This window comes from Physella acuta, unplaced genomic scaffold (assembly GCF_028476545.2).
Source record: "Physella acuta isolate Inbredline_101_S28 unplaced genomic scaffold, ASM2847654v3 ptg001126l, whole genome shotgun sequence".
In the NCBI taxonomy this organism is placed as follows: domain Eukaryota; kingdom Metazoa; phylum Mollusca; class Gastropoda; family Physidae; genus Physella; species Physella acuta.
This window is the reverse complement of record NW_026732643.1, coordinates 24,889-43,933: the sequence shown is the minus strand read 5'-3', so window position 1 is coordinate 43,933 and position 19,045 is coordinate 24,889. Positions and strand designations below refer to the sequence as shown.

Here is a 19,045-nt window from a genome sequence, read left to right as displayed (position 1 = left end):
AGTCAAGCTGTTCCCCACGGATGTACTAGAGCCTATGTTTCCTAGGTCTAGTGACACCCACTGCAGTTTCTCAGGGTGCCACCCCCACCCCCAACCATGTACTGAAACTATAGGCAATTGGTGGCACCCTCTCTGATAGTGCACCATTTACCTCGTGATGTATATAACTTTGATAAGTTATTAGACAAACTCATAAGGTATTTTATTGTAGTGATGTCACCCCCTGGGTGATGTTACCCCCCCCCCCCCCCCCCCAGGTGTCACAGCCCACTGGTCAGGTTGGGTAGCTTTACACTTGTTCGAAAGTTTCAAAAAAATCAAACTTTATGATTTAGGTATTCTAAATGTAGTTGATTTTATAGTTAGAAAAGAGATATACGTTGGAGAGTAAAGGAGGGAGTGCGCGAGAGAGGAGGGGAGAATGAGAGGTGAGAACAGAGAGAAGATAAGCACAAGGGTAGAGAGTAAAAAAGATCAGGGGGGAGAGGGAGTGTATATCTACTAAGAAAAAGAAAAAATCAGGCTCTAATAGAATACTCTTCTTTTTAAATTTTATTTAGATTCTATTTTATCTTATAGATGACGAACACATCTAATATCAAGCGAAAAACTACAAGAATACCGATCAAGAATATTGAGTTTATTCATTGTCTAAACAGATCATATAAATATAGTATTATTACTCAAATATCATACGTCTATATACACACAGACACACATTATACACACAGACACACATACTACACACACACACCACACACACATATATATATATATATAAATATATATATATATAAATATATATATATATATATATATATATATATATATATATATATATATATATATATATATATATATATATATATATATATATGTGTAATATATATATATATATATATATATATATCAGAGGCGTCGCGAGGCGGGAGCTCGAGGGTTGGGGGGTGCGGACCGCACATGTTTTACACCATTTGGCGGGGGGGGGGGGAGGTGGACACTAAAATAAAAAATCTATATAGAATAAAGTTTTTTTTTCCAATTCAATGGATGATTAATTAGAGTTAAAATATTTGAAGTACAAATTTATGATCCCGACTAGAGGGTCGGGGGGGGGGGGGGGGTGTGACACTTTGAGGTAAACATGCAAACTATAGAGAAAACAATGTTACATACAATGTAAAAACAACCGATCATAGAAAAACATCATTAGTATTAAGGGGGGGGGGGCCGAAAACAACTGAAAAATTTACAGTGAAAAAACGGGGATGACACCCGTAGGTACCGCACCGGGTGACACCCGACCTAGCGACGCCATGTATATATATATATATATATAGGCCTATATATATATATATATATATATATATATATATATATATATATATATATATATATATATATATATATATATATATATATATAGTGAATCCACTCAGGGATTCCCACAAACACGCTACCCTCGGAATCTCACTAATACAAATGTACATTTTCAACCCTACCAATCTAAATACAGCCTCCATGGTCTGATACAAGTGGCCTTCAAAAAGTACCCCCCCCCCCCCCCCAAACACATGCATAAAACCATCAATTAACAAAAGAAAAACTATATACACGCATCTCCTCTATGGCATTTTCACAACTATAACCTTGGTTGTAAATTTTTATCAAGGTCCTATATTTAAATAAAAAACATGACCTACTTTGTAAACAATGACCCAGTCAAATTGTGGTACTTGTTGTGGTCAGTTCACGGCTCTAGATGGTCACCCCAGCCCACTACGTCATCACGGCTCTAGATGGTCACCCCAGCCCACTACGTGTCATCACGGCTCTAGATGGTCACCCCAGCCCACTACGTCATCACGGCTCTAGATGGTCACCCCAGCCCACTACGTCATCACGGCTCTAGATGGTATCCCCAGCCCACTACGTCATCACGGCTCTAGATGGTCACCCCAGCCCACTACGTCATCACGGCTCTAGATGGTCACCCCAGCCCACTACGTCATCACGGCTCTAGATGGTATCCCCAGCCCACTACGTCATCACGGCTCTAGATGGTCACCCCAGCCCACTACGTCATCATACACACGGCTCTAGATGGTCACCCCAGCCCACTACGTCATCATACACACGGCTCTAGATGGTCACCCCAGCCCACTACGTCATCATGGCTCTAGATGGTCACCCCAGCCCACTACGTCATCACGGCTCTAGATGGTCACCCCAGCCCACTACGTCATCACGGCTCTAGATGGTCACCCCAGCCCACTACGTCATCACGGCTCTAGATGGTCACCCCCAGCCCACTACGTCATCATACACACGGCTCTAGATGGTCACCCCAGCCCACTACGTCATCACGGCTCTAGATGGTCACCCCAGCCCACTACGTCATCACGGCTCTAGATGGTCACCCCAGCCCACTACGTCATCACGGCTCTAGATGGTCACCCCAGCCCACTACGTCATCACGGCTCTAGATGGTCACCCCAGCCCACTACGTCATCACGGCTCTAGATGGTCACCCCAGCCCACTACGTCATCACGGCTCTAGATGGTCACCCCAGCCCACTACGTCATCACGGCTCTAGATGGTCACCCCCAGCCCACTACGTCATCACGGCTCTAGATGGTCACCCCAGCCCACTACGTCATCACGGCTCTAGATGGTCACCCCAGCCCACTACGTCATCACGGCTCTAGATGGTCACCCCAGCCCACTACGTCATCACGGCTCTAGATGGTCACCCCAGCCCACTACGTCATCACGGCTCTAGATGGTCGCCCCAGCCCACTACGTCATCACGGCTCTAGATGGTCACCCCAGCCCACTACGTCATCACGGCTCTAGATGGTCGCCCCAGCCCACTACGTCATCACAGCTCTAGATGGTCACCCCAGCCCACTACGTCATCACGGCTCTAGATGGTCACCCCAGCCCACTACGTCATCACGGCTCTAGATGGTCACCCCAGCCCACTACGTCATCACGGCTCTAGATGGTCACCCCAGCCCACTACGTCATCACGACTCTAGATGGTCACCCCAGCCCACTACGTCATCACGGTTCTAGATGGTCACCCCAGCCCACTACGTCATCACGGCTCTAGATGGTCACCCCAGCCCACTACGTCATCACGGCTCTAGATGGTCACCCCAGCCCACTACGTCATCACGGCTCTAGATGGTCGCCCCAGCCCACTACGTCATCACGGCTATAGATGGTCACCTCAGCCCACTACGTCATCACGGCTCTAGATGGTCACCCCAGCCCACTACGTCATCACGGCTCTAGATGGTCACCCCAGCCCACTATGTAGTTTACCTATGTGTGTTACAATTTCCCTAACGCGAGTCAGGTACCGATTAGAGCTGGGTGAACTCAGGGACTTCCTACATACTTGAGCGCGGGGATCAGAACTTGAAACTTTCCGGTTTGCGGTCGTATGCGCGAATATCTGACCACTTAAATGGGAATGTTGCATTCATAAACAATGAATTGTATATTTACATAATAACCGCGCGCTCACACACATTCGTACAGACACACGCACACACACACACATTATATCTAAAAATTTGAAAGACCTTTGGGAGAAGTTTGGGATGAGGATGTTACTGGTGGACATCCCACATAGAAAACAAAGACACATGTCATGTACTAAAAACAGATGCTTTACGGTACAACAAAGACTCATTGTCACGCGACACAGACAAATGGCGCTTAACAAAGACAGATGTCACATAGTACTAAGAGAATACCTTTGAAAAATGGCATACAAACTCGGGTACAAATATAATTAATATACGTGGCCTATACAAAACGTTCGCGTTAAGATGATGCCAACCAAATACAAGTTTATAAAAGTTGGATGTGAAAGATGTAGTGGGTCGATCAAGATGGATGTTTGACGTCCTGCTTCAGGTCAGTGCTTGACGTCCGGCCTCGGCTCAGTGCTTGACGTCCGGCCTGGGTCAGTCCTTGACTAAGTTCAGTTCTACAGCAAGTCAGTGCTGACAGGCCGTCAATCATCGCTGGGCGGTCGGCCAGATCTTCTATCGCGGGTTCAAGAACTCTTCCTCTGAGAACTCGGCGTATCTGATTGGACTGAGGATCCCCCCGGAGGCGGAGCTAACGGGGGAGAACTGGGTGACGTAGCGGCCCTCCTCGCACACGGCCAGGCCCGTCAGGATGGAGGGAGACTCAGGGACCCCGTGGCTCGAGGGGGAGGGAACGCTGGGTGGCGGGCTCAGTGATGACGTCAGAAGGTGACTGCCGTAGGGAGAAGGGACCGACACGGTTGACGAGGCGCGCCGCATGACTGGTCGGGCTGCCGTCTCGTGCCCGGGCACGCGGGTGGGCGTGGCGCTAGTCAAAATACTCTCGACCGCCTGCAGGAGGTGTGCGTGGTCCGGCTGGGGGAAGTCGGGGTGGGAGAGGGTGGGGGAGCAGGGGGAGATGGGCGTCATGGGTGAGGTAGGGCCTGTCTGCGTGAAGAGCTCTACGTCACAGTGCTGGTAGCTGTTGAGGAAGAGGTCAAGGCTGAGCTCGTCGTAGATGTCGTCGCCGGCCACCAGGGCGTCCATGTTGGTCGAGCCGGCCTCGGTGGTTTCTTTCATGTCAATGGACGCCTGGCTGGTCAGCATCACGTGGTCCATGCCCCCTCTCGTGGCGCTCGTTGATTGGCTGGGAGAGAGCAGATAGAATGCGTGAGGTGACGTCACGTTGCCTGTTCGAACCAGCGACCCACCCAGCGACCCACCCAGCGACCCACCCAGCGACCCACTGCCGCACTGGTCTGCAGGCTCGGGGGTGACAGTGAAGGCAGGGGTACTGGGGACGAGAAGCGACGGGTCACTGCTGGGGTAGAAGGATGGGCCCGTCCCAAGCTGATCAGTGGTGACGTCACCGGTCTGACCGCAGGTGTGGTCAATCGACTGGAACAGGTTGGAGGGAGGGGCAGGGGAGGGCACGGGCGAGCTGCCCGACAAGTCCACGTGGGCGGGGAAAAGTTCGGACACGTCGTCCAGCACGTCCAGCTCCATCTTCTGCTCCACCTGCTCTACGTCTGCTGGGATTTTGGAGACAACTTCCGCTTCCGGTGAGAGATCAGCGGCCAGAAGACTGGGGCAGTCACGTGACACAGGTTGTGATGGTCCGGGGGGATCTTGTCCATGTTCCACATGTTCCCCTTGGCTATGTTCCTGATGCTGCCCTTGTTCCCCGTGCTGAGTCAGACTGGGTTCCCCATCATCTGCCCGTGACTGAGGGCAGCAGGGCACCAGGGCACACTTGCCACTGAAGATGTGCTCACGGCAGAACTTCTCCAAGACCTGGTGCTGGTGACGCTTGAAGGTCACGTCGTCCTTGAGCTTCTGGTTCAGCTCCCTGTTGCTGTCAGTTCTCTGGACAAGCAAGTTGATCTTAGTGACAACATCACCACACGCACACCCACACCATCATCACTACATCCACATCAACACTACGCGCACATCCACACCATCATCACCACATCCACACCATCATCACTCCACGCACATCCACACCATCATCACCACATCCCCACCAACACACCCACATCCACACCATAATCACTAACCCACATCCACGCCATCATCACCACATCCACACCATCATCACCACACCCACATCCACCATCACCCCAAACACACCAACATCACCACACCCACATCCACCATCACCCCCACACACCATCATCACCAAACCCACCATCACCCCACACCATCATCACCACACACACATCCACCATCACCCACACACACACCATCATCACCACACCCACATCTACCATCACCCCAAACACACACCATCATCACCACAACTACCATCACCCTCCCCCCCCACACACACACACCATCACCCCCACACACACACCATCATCACCACAGCCACATCCACCATCACCCCCACACACATACCATCATCATCACACCCACATCCACCATCACGCCACACACACACCATCATCACCACACCCCCATCCACCATCATCACCACACCCACATCCACCATCACCCACCCATACACACCATCATCACCACACCACATCAACCATCATCACCACACCCACATCCACCATCACGCCACACACACACACACCATCATCACCACACCCACATCCACCATCACGCCACACACACACACACACACCATCATCACCACACACACCATCATCACCACACCCACACCATCATCACCACACCACATCCACCATCATCACCACACCCACATCCACCATCACGCTACACACACACACCATCATCACCACACCACATCCACCATCACCCCGCCACACACACACCATCATCACCACACCCACATCCACCATCACGCCACACCCACAGCCCCACCCTAGACCACGCCCACTTACCTCGGCGTCACTCAGAGTTTTCATCTTCCTCTTCTCTCGACATTTTTTGGCCGCTCGTCTGTTCTGTTCTTTTCTTCTTTCTCTTTTCTTCTTCTCTTCTTCCGTCAGCTGCAGTAGAGGACACCATTCGATGGGGTCAGTTGGGGTCGGTAGTGGGGTCTCGTGGGGGGGGGGGGCTATTTTATACAATGTTCGATTCTGTTTCTTTGGTGTCAGTAACTGGGTTCAGTTGGTACAATGGGGTCAGTTGGTCCTATGGGGTCAATCTGTCCTATGGGGTCAGTTGGTCCTATGGGGTCAGTTGGTCCAATGGGGTCAATCTGTCCTATGGGGTCAGTTGGTCCTATGGGGTCAGTTGGTCCTATGGGGTCAGTTGGTCCTATGGGGTCAGCTGGTCCTATGGGATCAGTTGTGTTTCGGTTATGAGTCTAATCTAATCTAATAATTATTTGTACACGGATAACAATTGTTATATTCAAGGGAGAGTACTTAATAAGGTCTTGTACTCAATGTCATTTTCTCGGTTGTGTACCCTGATGTACTAGAGTTGCTTGTCATAATCTCGTGCCGTTCAAGAAGAGGTTGGTCATTGTAAAAGTGGCAGAATTTAGGATTTAGGTCTCTAGTGGAGGTGTTGAGGTCAGAAATGGAGGCATTGAGGTCAGTAGTGGGAGTGTCTAGGTCAGTAGTAGGAGTATTGAGGTCAGTAGTAGGAGTGTTAGGTCAGTAGTAGGAGTGTTAGGTCAGTAGTATGAGTGTTAGGTCAGTAGTAGGAGTGTTAGGTCAGTAGTAGGAGTGTTAGGTCAGTAGTAGGAGTATTGAGGTCAGTAGTAGGAGTGTTAGGTCAGTAGTAGGAGTGTTAGGTCAGTAGTATGAGTGTTAGGTCAGTAGTAGGAGTATTGAGGTCAGTAGTAGGAGTATTGAGGTCAGTAGTAGGAGTGTTAGGTCAGAAGTAGGAGTGTTGAGGTCAGTAGTAGGAGTGTTAGGTCAGAAGTAGGAGTGTTAGGTCAGTAGTAGGAGTGTTAGGTCAGTAGTAGGAGTATTGAGGTCAGTAGTAGGAGTGTTAGGTCAGTAGTAGGAGTGTTAGGTCAGTAGTATGAGTGTTAGGTCAGTAGTAGGAGTATTGAGGTCAGTAGTAGGAGTATTGAGGTCAGTAGTAGGAGTGTTAGGTCAGAAGTAGGAGTGTTGAGGTCAGTAGTAGGAGTGTTAGGTCAGAAGTAGGAGTGTTAGGTCAGTAGTAGGAGTATTGAGGTCAGTAGTAGGAGTGTTAGGTCAGTAGTAGGAGTGTTAGGTCAGTAGTATGAGTGTTAGGTCAGTAGTAGGAGTATTGAGGTCAGTAGTAGGAGTGTTAGGTCAGTAGTAGGAGTGTTAGGTCAGTAGTAGGAGTGTTAGGTCAGTAGTAGGAGTGTTAGGTCAGTAGTATGAGTGTTTGGTCAGTAGTAGGAGTGTTAGGTCAGTAGTAGGAGTGTTTGGTCAGTAGTATGAGTGTTAGGTCAGTAGTAGGAGTGTTGAGGTCAGTAGTAGGAGTGTTAGGTCAGTAGTATGAGTGTTTGGTCAGTAGTAGGAGTGTTAGGTCAGTAGTAGGAGTGTTAGGTCAGTAGTATGAGTGTTTGGTCAGTAGTAGGAGTGTTGAGGTCAGTAGTGGGAGTGTTAGGTCAGTAGTAGGAGTGTTAGGTCAGTAGTAGGAGTGTTAGGTCAGTAGTAGGAGTGTTAGGTCAGTAGTAGGAGTGTTAGGTCAGTAGTATGAGTGTTTGGTCAGTAGTATGAGTGTTTGGTCAGTAGTAGGAGTGTTGAGGTCAGTAGTGGGAGTGTTAGGTCAGTAGTGGGAGTGTCTAGGTCAGTAATAGGAGTATTGAGGTCAGTAGTAGTCCTGCTAAGACCGCCAGTGACACAATGCCAGGTCAAGTTGACACTATCGCTACCCTAAGCCACCTGACCGTACAGGCTTACATGGATGTTAACGGATGTAAGCTACAGAAGTGTAAACTAAACTGACTTGAATACTCTAAAATTATATTGACTTCTATACTGGTGTATTTATTGTAGCTTGTACTGATAAAATGATTAATTTGGTTATCTTTTTGAAGCTGAATTCACCAAGCTTTAAATGAATAATTTGAATTTTATGTCGTAAACATTAACATTAATCTTAATATAATTAATTTTATAACAGTTTATTTTCGTAGCACATAATAATTTACTAAGATGATACTTTACGGGAATTTCCGATAGTTCTATACACCGGAAATTCCCACAACTATTTTGGTTAGAGCCTTTTAAATATGGCCTTTTAAATATTTTTATCTCCTCTCCACGGGTTAAATAATCTTATCTTACGTCAACATGAACAAAATATACGATTCTAAAGACAATCAAGGGTGATATATAGATACAAATCACAGATAATATTCATATATATATATATATATATATATATATATATATATATATATATATATATATATATATATATATATATATATATATATATATATATATATATATATAATAGGCCTACATGGTCTATTATAACGGTAGAGTGCAAGAATTTGAAGCAGCACATGCACACCGTGCGCTCATCACCTCGTAGGTTTTGGGAGCCTGACACGTGGTGTCTATCTGGGGCTCCCCCTTCTGCTCCCGCTTGGCCAGGATCCTGAGCCGCAGCTCCTCCTTGAGCAGGGGGGTGATCTGGTTCGTGCGGGCCGTCTCACGCCACGCCTTCTGGAGCCGGGGGTCGGGGGTAGTGCTGTTGAAGGCGTGGCTGGGCAGGTTGGCGCATAACATCTCCATGGTTGCCTCGTCAAAACCCTCCTTGCTGTCGTTAGTCTCCATCAGCGTCCACTGAAACTATAGCAGGTGACAGGTGAGTGACAGGTGGGTGACAGGTGGGTGACAGGTGGGTGACAGGTGGGTGACAGGTGGGTGACAGGTGGGTGACAGGTAGGTGACAGGTGGGTGACAGGTGGGTGACAGGTGGGTGACAGGTGGGGGACAGGTGGGGGACAGGTGGGTGACAGGTAGGTGACAGGTGGGTGACAGGTGGGGGACAGGTAGGTGACAGGTAGGTGACAGGTAGGGGACAGGTGGGGGACAGGTGGGGGACAGGTAGGTGACAGGTAGGTGACAGGTAGGGGACAGGTAGGTGACAGGTGGGTGACATGTGGGTGACAGGTGTGTGACAGGTGGGTGACAGGTGGGTGACAGGTGGGTGACAGGTAGGTGACCGGTAGGTGACAGGTAGGGGACAGGTAGGGGACAGGTAGGTGACAGGTAGGTGACATGTGGGTGACAGGTGGGTGACAGGTGGGTGACAGGTAGGTGACAGGTAGGGGACAGGTAGGGGACAGGTAGGTGACAGGTGGGTGACAAGTGGGTGACAGGTGGGTGACAGGTGGGTGACAGGTGGGTGACAGGTGGGTGACAGGTAGGTGACAGGTAGGGGACAGGAAATGTACAGGTAGTTTAATATAGTGTACATGTAGTTGGCAGGTATTGTACAGCTATTTTACATGTAGGTTACAGGTAGTGTACTAGTAGTGCACAGGAAGTTTACGTGGACAGGTAATTTATGGGTAGCGTACCATACGTGACATCTCAAAAGGTCTAAATGTAAAGGTCCAAAAGATGTATATGTATATATTTAAAATTGTGAATAGATGAAATAATGAAACAGGTCAGCTTTTAAAATAACTTTCGGGGGGGGGGGGGGGGGGGGGGGGGGTGGGGTGCAAGTTTAAGTCAAATATTTTAGGAATTTCCCCAAAACTGCAGACATGCTAGGTTTTCTGGCACTAAAACTGGCGTTAAAATCTGTTGACTTCCGTAGTCTTCCAGCACGTGTGTGTGAGCTGACAGATCCTGGCCAGCAAACGTTGAGTCATCTGATGTCATTGACCCCCCCCCCCCCTCCACACACACACACACATGTTGACGTCACACCGTACTACACTTGACTTGACACAACACACAGTGCTTGAGACAACACACCGTGTTAGACACAACACACCGTGGCAGGCGTGTGGCTACTAAAGATAACACGCCTTCATTTCATTGAACCCTCCCATCTGGCTGATCTCTTTACCTTGAGTTTAGGTTCGATTTACATCTTAGATCAATCGTCTGATATTAAAACATCTGCCATCTAACAAATCACATCTGACATCCAGCATGTCAACTAAAGATTAATGAACATATCCCAAAATATTCCAGACTTACTGAAAGACGGAATTATCCCATCCACCATAATCTCTACGTATGGATAAATATATCCACTCAACAGGATAATCTATGAATGTATCCAGAAAACAGCACATATGATGCCAACGTTTCCCCTGTGCCAAACTGGAAGACTTTAATGGCGTCTGACGTCTCTCTCAGACTTGCAGGATTGACCTGAGATCTATTGGCACTACAAAAACAGAATTCTGGGAAAACAACACCTACATATCTACACGCGACATTGGGAATTACCTGAACATTCCAAGTGGCTATATGGTGGTAACAAATAGCATATGTATTCACGTACACACATACGGTCAAATTATAGCATGTGCATTCATGTACACATATGGTACCATAATAGCGTGATTCATGTACACAGATGGTAACGTATAAGCATGTACATTGATATACACACATAATAGCCAAATAGCATGTACATTTATGTACACAGAGATGGTACCATCAAGTAATTTACGGAACCTAATTTTTAAAAAATAATTATGTTTAACTCCCAACAAAAATATTTCCGTACACATCTTCAAAGAAATATGTGTGTGTACACACACATATTTCGGTACATAGCCCAAAATAAATATTATAGTAAACAGCCCACCAGAAATATTTTAGTACACAGCCCACCAGAAATATTTTAGTACACAGCCCAGAAATATTTTAGTACACACACCAGAAATATTTTAGTACACAGCCCACCAGAAATATTTTAGTACACAGCCCACCAGAAATATTTTAGTACACAGCCCACCAGAAATATTTGAGTACACACACCAGAAATATTTTAGTACACAGCCCACCAGAAATATTTTAGTACACAGCCCACCAGAAATATTTTAGTACACACACCAGAAATATTTTAGTACACAGCCCACAAGAAATATTTTAGTACACAGCCCACCAGAAATATTTTAGTACACACACCAGAAATATTTTAGTACACACACCATAAATATTTTAGTACACAGCCCACCAGAAATATTTCAGTACACACACCAGAAGTATTTGAGTACACACACCAGAAATACTTTAGTACACAGCCCACCATAAATATTTTAGTACACAGCCCACCAGAAATATTTTAGTACACAGCCCACCAGAAATATTTTAGTACACAGCCCACCAGAAATATTTTAGTACACAGTCCACCAGAAATATTTGAGTACACACACCAGAAATATTTTAGTACACAGCCCAGAAATATTTTAGTACACAGCCCACCAGAAATATTTTAGTACACAGCCCACCAGAAATATTTTAGTACACAGCCCACCAGAAATATTTTAGTACACAGCCCACCAGAAATATTTTAGTACACAGCCCACCAGAAATATTTTAGTACACACACCAGAAATATTTTAGTACACACACCAGAAATATTTTAGTACACAGCCCACCAGAAATATTTTAGTACACAGCCCACCAGAAATATTTTAGTACACAGCCCACCAGAAATATTTTTGTATACACACCAGAAATATTTTTAGTACACAGCCCACCAGAAATATTTTAGTACACACACCAGAAATATTTTAGTACACAGCCCACCAGAAATATTTTAGTACACAGCCCAGAAATATTTTAGTACACAGCCCACCAGAAATATTTTAGTACACAGCCCACCAGAAATATTTTAGTACACACACCAGAAATATTTTAGTACACAGCCCACCAGAAATATTTTAGTACACAGCCCACCAGAAATATTTTAGTACACAGCCCACCAGAAATATTTTAGTACACAGCCCACCAGAAATATTTTAGTACACAGCCCACCAGAAATATTTTAGTACACAGCCCACCAGAAATATTTTAGTACACAGCCCACCAGAAATATTTTTGTATACACACCAGAAATATTTTTAGTACACAGCCCACCAGAAATATTTTAGTACACAGCCCACCAGAAATATTTTAGTACACAGCCCACCAGAAATATTTTAGTACACACACCAGAAATATTTTAGTACACAGCCCAGAAATATTTTAGTACACAGCCCACCAGAAATATTTTAGTACACAGCCCACCAGAAATATTTTAGTACACAGCCCACCAGAAATATTTTAGTACACACACCAGAAATATTTTAGTACACAGCCCAGAAATATTTTAGTACAAAGCCCACCAGAAATATTTTAGTACACAGCCCACCAGAAATATTTTAGTACACAGCCCACCAGAAATATTTTAGGACACACACCAGAAATATTTTAGTACACAGCCCAGAAATATTTTAGTACACAGCCCACCAGAAATATTTTAGTACACAGCCCAGAAATATTTTAGTACACACACCAGAAATATTTTAGTACACAGCCCACCAGAAATATTTTAGTACACAGCCCACCAGAAATATTTTAGTACACAGCCCACCAGAAATATTTTAGTACACACACCAGAAATATTTTAGTACACAGCCCAGAAATATTTTAGTACACAGTCCAGAAATATTTTAGTACACACACCAGAAATATTTTAGTACACAGCCCACCAGAAATATTTTTGTATACACACCAGAAATATTTTAGTACACAGCCCACCAGAAATATTTTTGTATACACACCAGAAATATTTTTAGTACACAGCCCACCAGAAATATTTTAGTACACACACCAGAAATATTTTAGTACACAGCCCACCAGAAATATTTTAGTACACACACCAGAAATATTTTAGTACACAGCCCACCAGAAATATTTTAGTACACAGCCCACCAGAAATATTTTAGTACACAGCCCAGAAATATTTTAGTACACACACCAGAAATATTTTAGTACACAGCCCACCAGAAATATTTAAGAACACAGCCCACCAGAAATATTTTAGTACACAGCCCACCAGAAATATTTTAGTACACAGCCCACCAGAAATATTTTAGTACACACACCAGAAATATTTTAGTACACAGCCCAGAAATATTTTAGTACACAGCCCACCAGAAATATTTTAGTACACAGCCCACCAGAAATATTTTAGTACACAGCCCACCAGAAATATTTTAGGACACACACCAGAAATATTTTAGTACACAGCCCAGAAATATTTTAGTACACAGCCCACCAGAAACATTTTAGTACACAGCCCAGAAATATTTTAGTACACACACAAGAAATATTTTAGTACACAGCCCACCAGAAATATTTTAGTACACAGCCCACCAGAAATATTTTAGTACACAGCCCACCAGAAATATTTTAGTACACAGCCCACCAGAAATATTTTAGTACACAGCCCACCAGAAATATTTTAGTACACACACCATAAATATTTTAGTACACAGCCCACCAGAAATATTTTAGTACACACACCAGAAATATTTTAGTACACACACCAGAAATATTTTAGTACACACACCAGAAATATTTTAGTACACACACCAGAAATATTTTAGTACACAGCCCACCAGAAATATTTTAGTACACAGCCCACCAGAAATATTTTAGTACACAGCCCACCAGAAATATTTGAGTACACAGCCCACCAGAAATATTTTAGTACACAGCCCACCAGAAATATTTTAGTACACAGCCCACCAGAAATATTTTAGTACACACACCAGAAATATTTTAGTACACAGCCCACCAGAAATATTTTTGTACACAGCCCACCAGAAATATTTTAGTACACAGTCCAGAAATATTTTAGTACACACACCATAAATATTTTAGTACACAGCCCACCAGAAATATTTTAGTACACACACCAGAAATATTTTTGTACACACACCAGAAATATTTTTGTACACAGCCCACCAGAAATATTTTAGTACACAGTCCAGAAATATTTTAGTACACACACCATAAATATTTTTGTACACAGCCCACCAGAAATATTTTAGTACACAGCCCACCAGAAATATTTTAGTACACAGCCCACCAGAAATATTTTAGTATACAGCCCAGAAATATTTTAGTACACACACCAGAAATATTTTAGTACACAGCCCACCAGAAATATTTTAGTACACAGCCCACCAGAAATATTTTAGTACACAGCCCACCAGAAATATTTTAGTACACAGCCCACCAGAAATATTTTAGTACACAGCCCACCAGAAATATTTTAGTACACAGCCCACCAGAAATATTTTAGTATACAGCCCAGAAATATTTTAGTACACACACCAGAAATATTTTAGTACACAGCCCACCAGAAATATTTTAGTACACAGCCCACCAGAAATATTTTAGTACACAGCCCACCAGAAATATTTTAGTACACACACCAGAAATATTTTAGTACACACACCAGAAATATTGGAGCACATGGCCCACCAGAAATATTTTAGTACACAGCCCAGAAATATTTTAGTACACAGCCCACCAGAAATATTTTAGTACACAGCCCAGAAATATTTTAGTACACACACCAGAAATATTTGAGTACACAGCCCACCAGAAATATTTTAGTACACACACCAGAAATATTTTTGTACACACACCAGAAATATTTTAGTACACAGCCCACCAGAAATATTTTAGTACACACACCAGAAATATTTTAGTACACAGCCCACCAGAAATATTTTAGTACACAGCCCACCAGAAATATTTTAGTACACACACCAGAAATATTTTAGTACACAGCCCACCAGAAATATTTTAGTACACAGCCCACCAGAAATATTTTAGTACACAGCCCACCAGAAATATTTTAGTACACAGCCCACCAGAAATATTTTAGTACACAGCCCACCAGAAATATTTTAGTACACAGCCCACCAGAAATATTTTAGTACACAGCCCACCAGAAATATTTTAGTACACAGCCCACCAGAAATATTTTAGTACACAGCCCACCAGAAATATTTTAGTACACAGCCCACCAGAAATATTTTAGTACACAGCCCACTAGAAATATTTTAGTACACAGCCCACCAGAAATATTTGAGTACACACACCAGAAATATTTTAGTACACAGCCCACCAGAAATATTTTAGTACACAGCCCACCAGAAATATTTTAGTACACAGCCCACCAGAAATATTTTAGTACACACACCAGAAATATTTTAGTACACAGTCCACCAGACATATTTTAGTACTCACACCAGAAATATTGGAGCACATGGCCCACCAGAAATATTTTAGTACACACACCAAACATATTTGCGTACACACATTAGGAATATTTTATTAAGGACTACACGATAATTTTTTACCACCCCCCACCCACCCTCCCTCCACATAAAAAGTATTTTAATTGACCCTCACCATAAATATTTGAGAACACATGGGAACTTTTGTTTTCTGTTATTTAGTCAAAAAGTAGGCCCACAGCAAGACTCCAAATCCTTTATACTTCTTTGATTCCAAATCTCAACATATATAACAAAAACTCAGGCTTAAAAAAGGTTTACAATGTGGGTCATCAAAATATTAAACTAGGACCCATGTCTAAACATATTTTTTAACCCTACATATAGTAATAGTTTATTAGTCCATTATATCTAAAATATTTAAATAGACCACGAAATTCGAAAATCATTTAACAGACATTGAGTTCTAAAAATTTATTACTAGATCTCCATATCTTGACTTATTTACTAGACCTCTATATCCTAAATTATTAACTAGAACTAGACCCCCAAATTCTAAATTATTTACTAGACCTCCATATCCTAAATTATTTACTAGACCCCCATATCCTAAATTATTTACTAGACCTTATTTACAAATGTCTCACCTGACCGCATATCCCTAATTATTTTACAAGACCGAATATCTTGAAGCCTAAATCGAAATATTCAACTACATCCCCAGGTAGTAAAATATATTACTAGACTTTCATCCTAAGTTTATTTAACTGGACCCATGTCTCTAAATAGTTGACCAGACCCTCCATCTTAATGCCTCAAATACTTGAATAAAAAATAAAATATCAAAATGATTTTCCTGATCTCAAAGTATATCACTGTACCCCATATCTTACAATTTGTAATAGACCCCGTGTTTCATAATATTTAGATCCAGATCCTTTTATATTTTTAGTTAGGCTTTCAGGCCTCAAAATATTTAATTATACCAATATCTATTTTTAAAAAAATGTTTTATTCTTTATGTTAAATGATTCATTAGTCAATACACGGAGTTTCCGAACAAATCAATCACTACACCAGGAGTTCCCAAAATATTTGACTAGACCCCGTGTCTTAAAATATTTGACTAGACCCCGTGTCTTAAAATATTTAACTAGACCCAGTGTCTTAAAATATTTAACTAGACCGCGTGTCTCAAAATATTTGACTAGACCCCATACCTTAAAAATATTTGACTAGACCCCATACATTAAAAATATTTGACTAGACCCCATACCTTAAAAATATTTGACTAGATCCCATAGCTCAAAATATTTGACTAGATCCCATAGCTCAAAATATTTGACTAGACCCCATAGCTGAAAAATATTTGACTAGACAGCAGGTCTAAAAAATATTTTACTAGTCCATAATATCTGTAATATTCTAACCGACCATGTAAGATTTAACCAGAGCACAAATTCTCAAAAGGTTTAAGTAGACCCCCATATCTGAAAACTATATCACTATATCTAAAGACCTGAAACAATTTTACTCAAGGTATTTAATAATTCCCCAGATCTTTTAATTTTTTAAAAAACTAAAATATTTAACTAGACACCACTTAAGTAGACCAGTTATCTCAAAATAATTTAATTATATCAAAGCAGTTCACGCAAGAGTAGATCTTTAAAATAATATTACACAACAAAGCCTCAAAATATTTGACAGACCCCCAATTCTCAAAAAATAAATCATTAAAAAAATAAACGTTATGTTTTTAAAATATTTAACACGACCACATGACATCAATTATTTTACTAGACCCCCATATGAAAATATTTTACTAGACCCCCATATGAAAATATTTTACTAGACCCCCATATGAAAATATTTTACTAGACCCCCATATGAAAATATTTTACTAGACCCCCATATGAAAACATTTTACTAGACCCCAAAATTATAATATTTAACTTGATCACGTGTCTTTAAATATTTTACTAGACCCCCCATATGAAAACATTTTACTAGACCCCCATATGAAAACATTTTACTAGTCCCCCATATGAAAATATTTTACTAGCCCTCCATATGAAAATATTTTACTAGACCCCCATATGAAAATATTTTACTAGAGCCCCATATGAAAATATTTTACTAGAGCCCCATATGAAAATATTTTACTATACCCCAAAATAATAATATTTAACTCGATCACGTGTCTTTAAATATTTTACTAGAGCCCAATATGAAAATATTTAACTGGACCACATACATTTTTCCTAGACCCATGGTTTCAATATATTTAGATAGACCACATGACTTTAAATATTTTACTAGACCCTATATATATATATATATATATATATATATATATATATATATATATATATATATATATATATATATATATATATATATATATATATATATATATATATATACATACAAGTTCTTAAAATATTATATCAGATCCCATATCTCAAAATATTTTCAAGCCCACAAGTTCTTAAAATATTTTATCAGATCCCATATCTCAAAATATTTTATCAGATCCCATGTTTCAAAATATTTTCAAGCCCACAAGTTCTCAAAATATTTTATCAGATCCCATATCTCAAAATATTTTATCAGATCCCATGTTTCAAAATATTTTCCAGCCCACAAGTTCTCAAAATATTTTATCAGACCCCATATTTCAAAATATTTTCCAGCCCCAAGTTCTTAAAATATTTTATCAGATCCCATATCTCAAAATATTTTCAAGCCTACAAGTTCTCAAAATATTTTATCAGATCCCATATCTCAAAATATTTTATCAGATCCCATGTTTCAAAATATTTTCCAGCCCACAAGTTCTCAAAATATTTTATCAGACCCCATATTTCAAAATATTTTCCAGCCCCAAGTTCTTAAAATATTTTATCAGATCCCATATCTCAAAATATTTTCAAGCCTACAAGTTCTCAAAATATTTTATCAGATCCCATATCTCAAAATATTTTATCAGATCCCATGTTTCAAAATATTTTCCAGCCCACAAGTTCTCAAAATATTTTATCAGATCCCATATTTCAAAATATTTTCCAGCCCACAAGTTCTCAAAATATTTTATCAGATCCCATGTTTCAAAATATTTTCCAGCCCACAAGTTCTCAAAATATTTTATCAGACCCCATATTTCAAAATATTTTCCAGCCCACAAGTTCTTAAAATATTTTATCAGATCCCATATCTCAAAATATTTTATCAGATCCCATATCTCAAAATATTTTATCAGATCCCATGTTTCAAAATATTTTCCAGCCCACAAGTTCTCAAAATATTTTATCAGACCCCATATTTCAAAATATTTTCCAGCCCCAAGTTCTTAAAATATTTTATCAGATC

General features: G+C 41.8%; 1 protein-coding gene across 4 annotated transcripts in view; it reads right to left on the bottom strand.

Moving 5' to 3' along the window:
- Positions 1 to 3,243: 3,243 nt before the first annotated feature.
- LOC131956100 (uncharacterized) overlaps positions 3,244 to 19,045 on the bottom strand; it is a 38,948-nt gene continuing 23,146 nt past the window's right edge. For 3 of the 4 annotated variants that reach the window (XM_059320508.1, XM_059320506.1, XM_059320505.1), the window contains 3 exons: positions 8,982 to 9,248; positions 6,399 to 6,506; positions 3,244 to 5,412 (listed from right to left, as the gene is read on the bottom strand). In XM_059320508.1, coding sequence (XP_059176491.1) covers positions 4,063 to 5,412; positions 6,399 to 6,506; positions 8,982 to 9,233 — 1,710 coding nt within the window. In that variant the 5' untranslated portion in view covers positions 9,234 to 9,248 and the 3' untranslated portion in view covers positions 3,244 to 4,062. Of the gene's footprint in view, positions 5,413 to 6,398; positions 6,507 to 8,981; positions 9,249 to 10,616; positions 10,741 to 19,045 lie in introns of those variants that run through there. The other variant, XM_059320509.1, reaches the window with a different exon arrangement.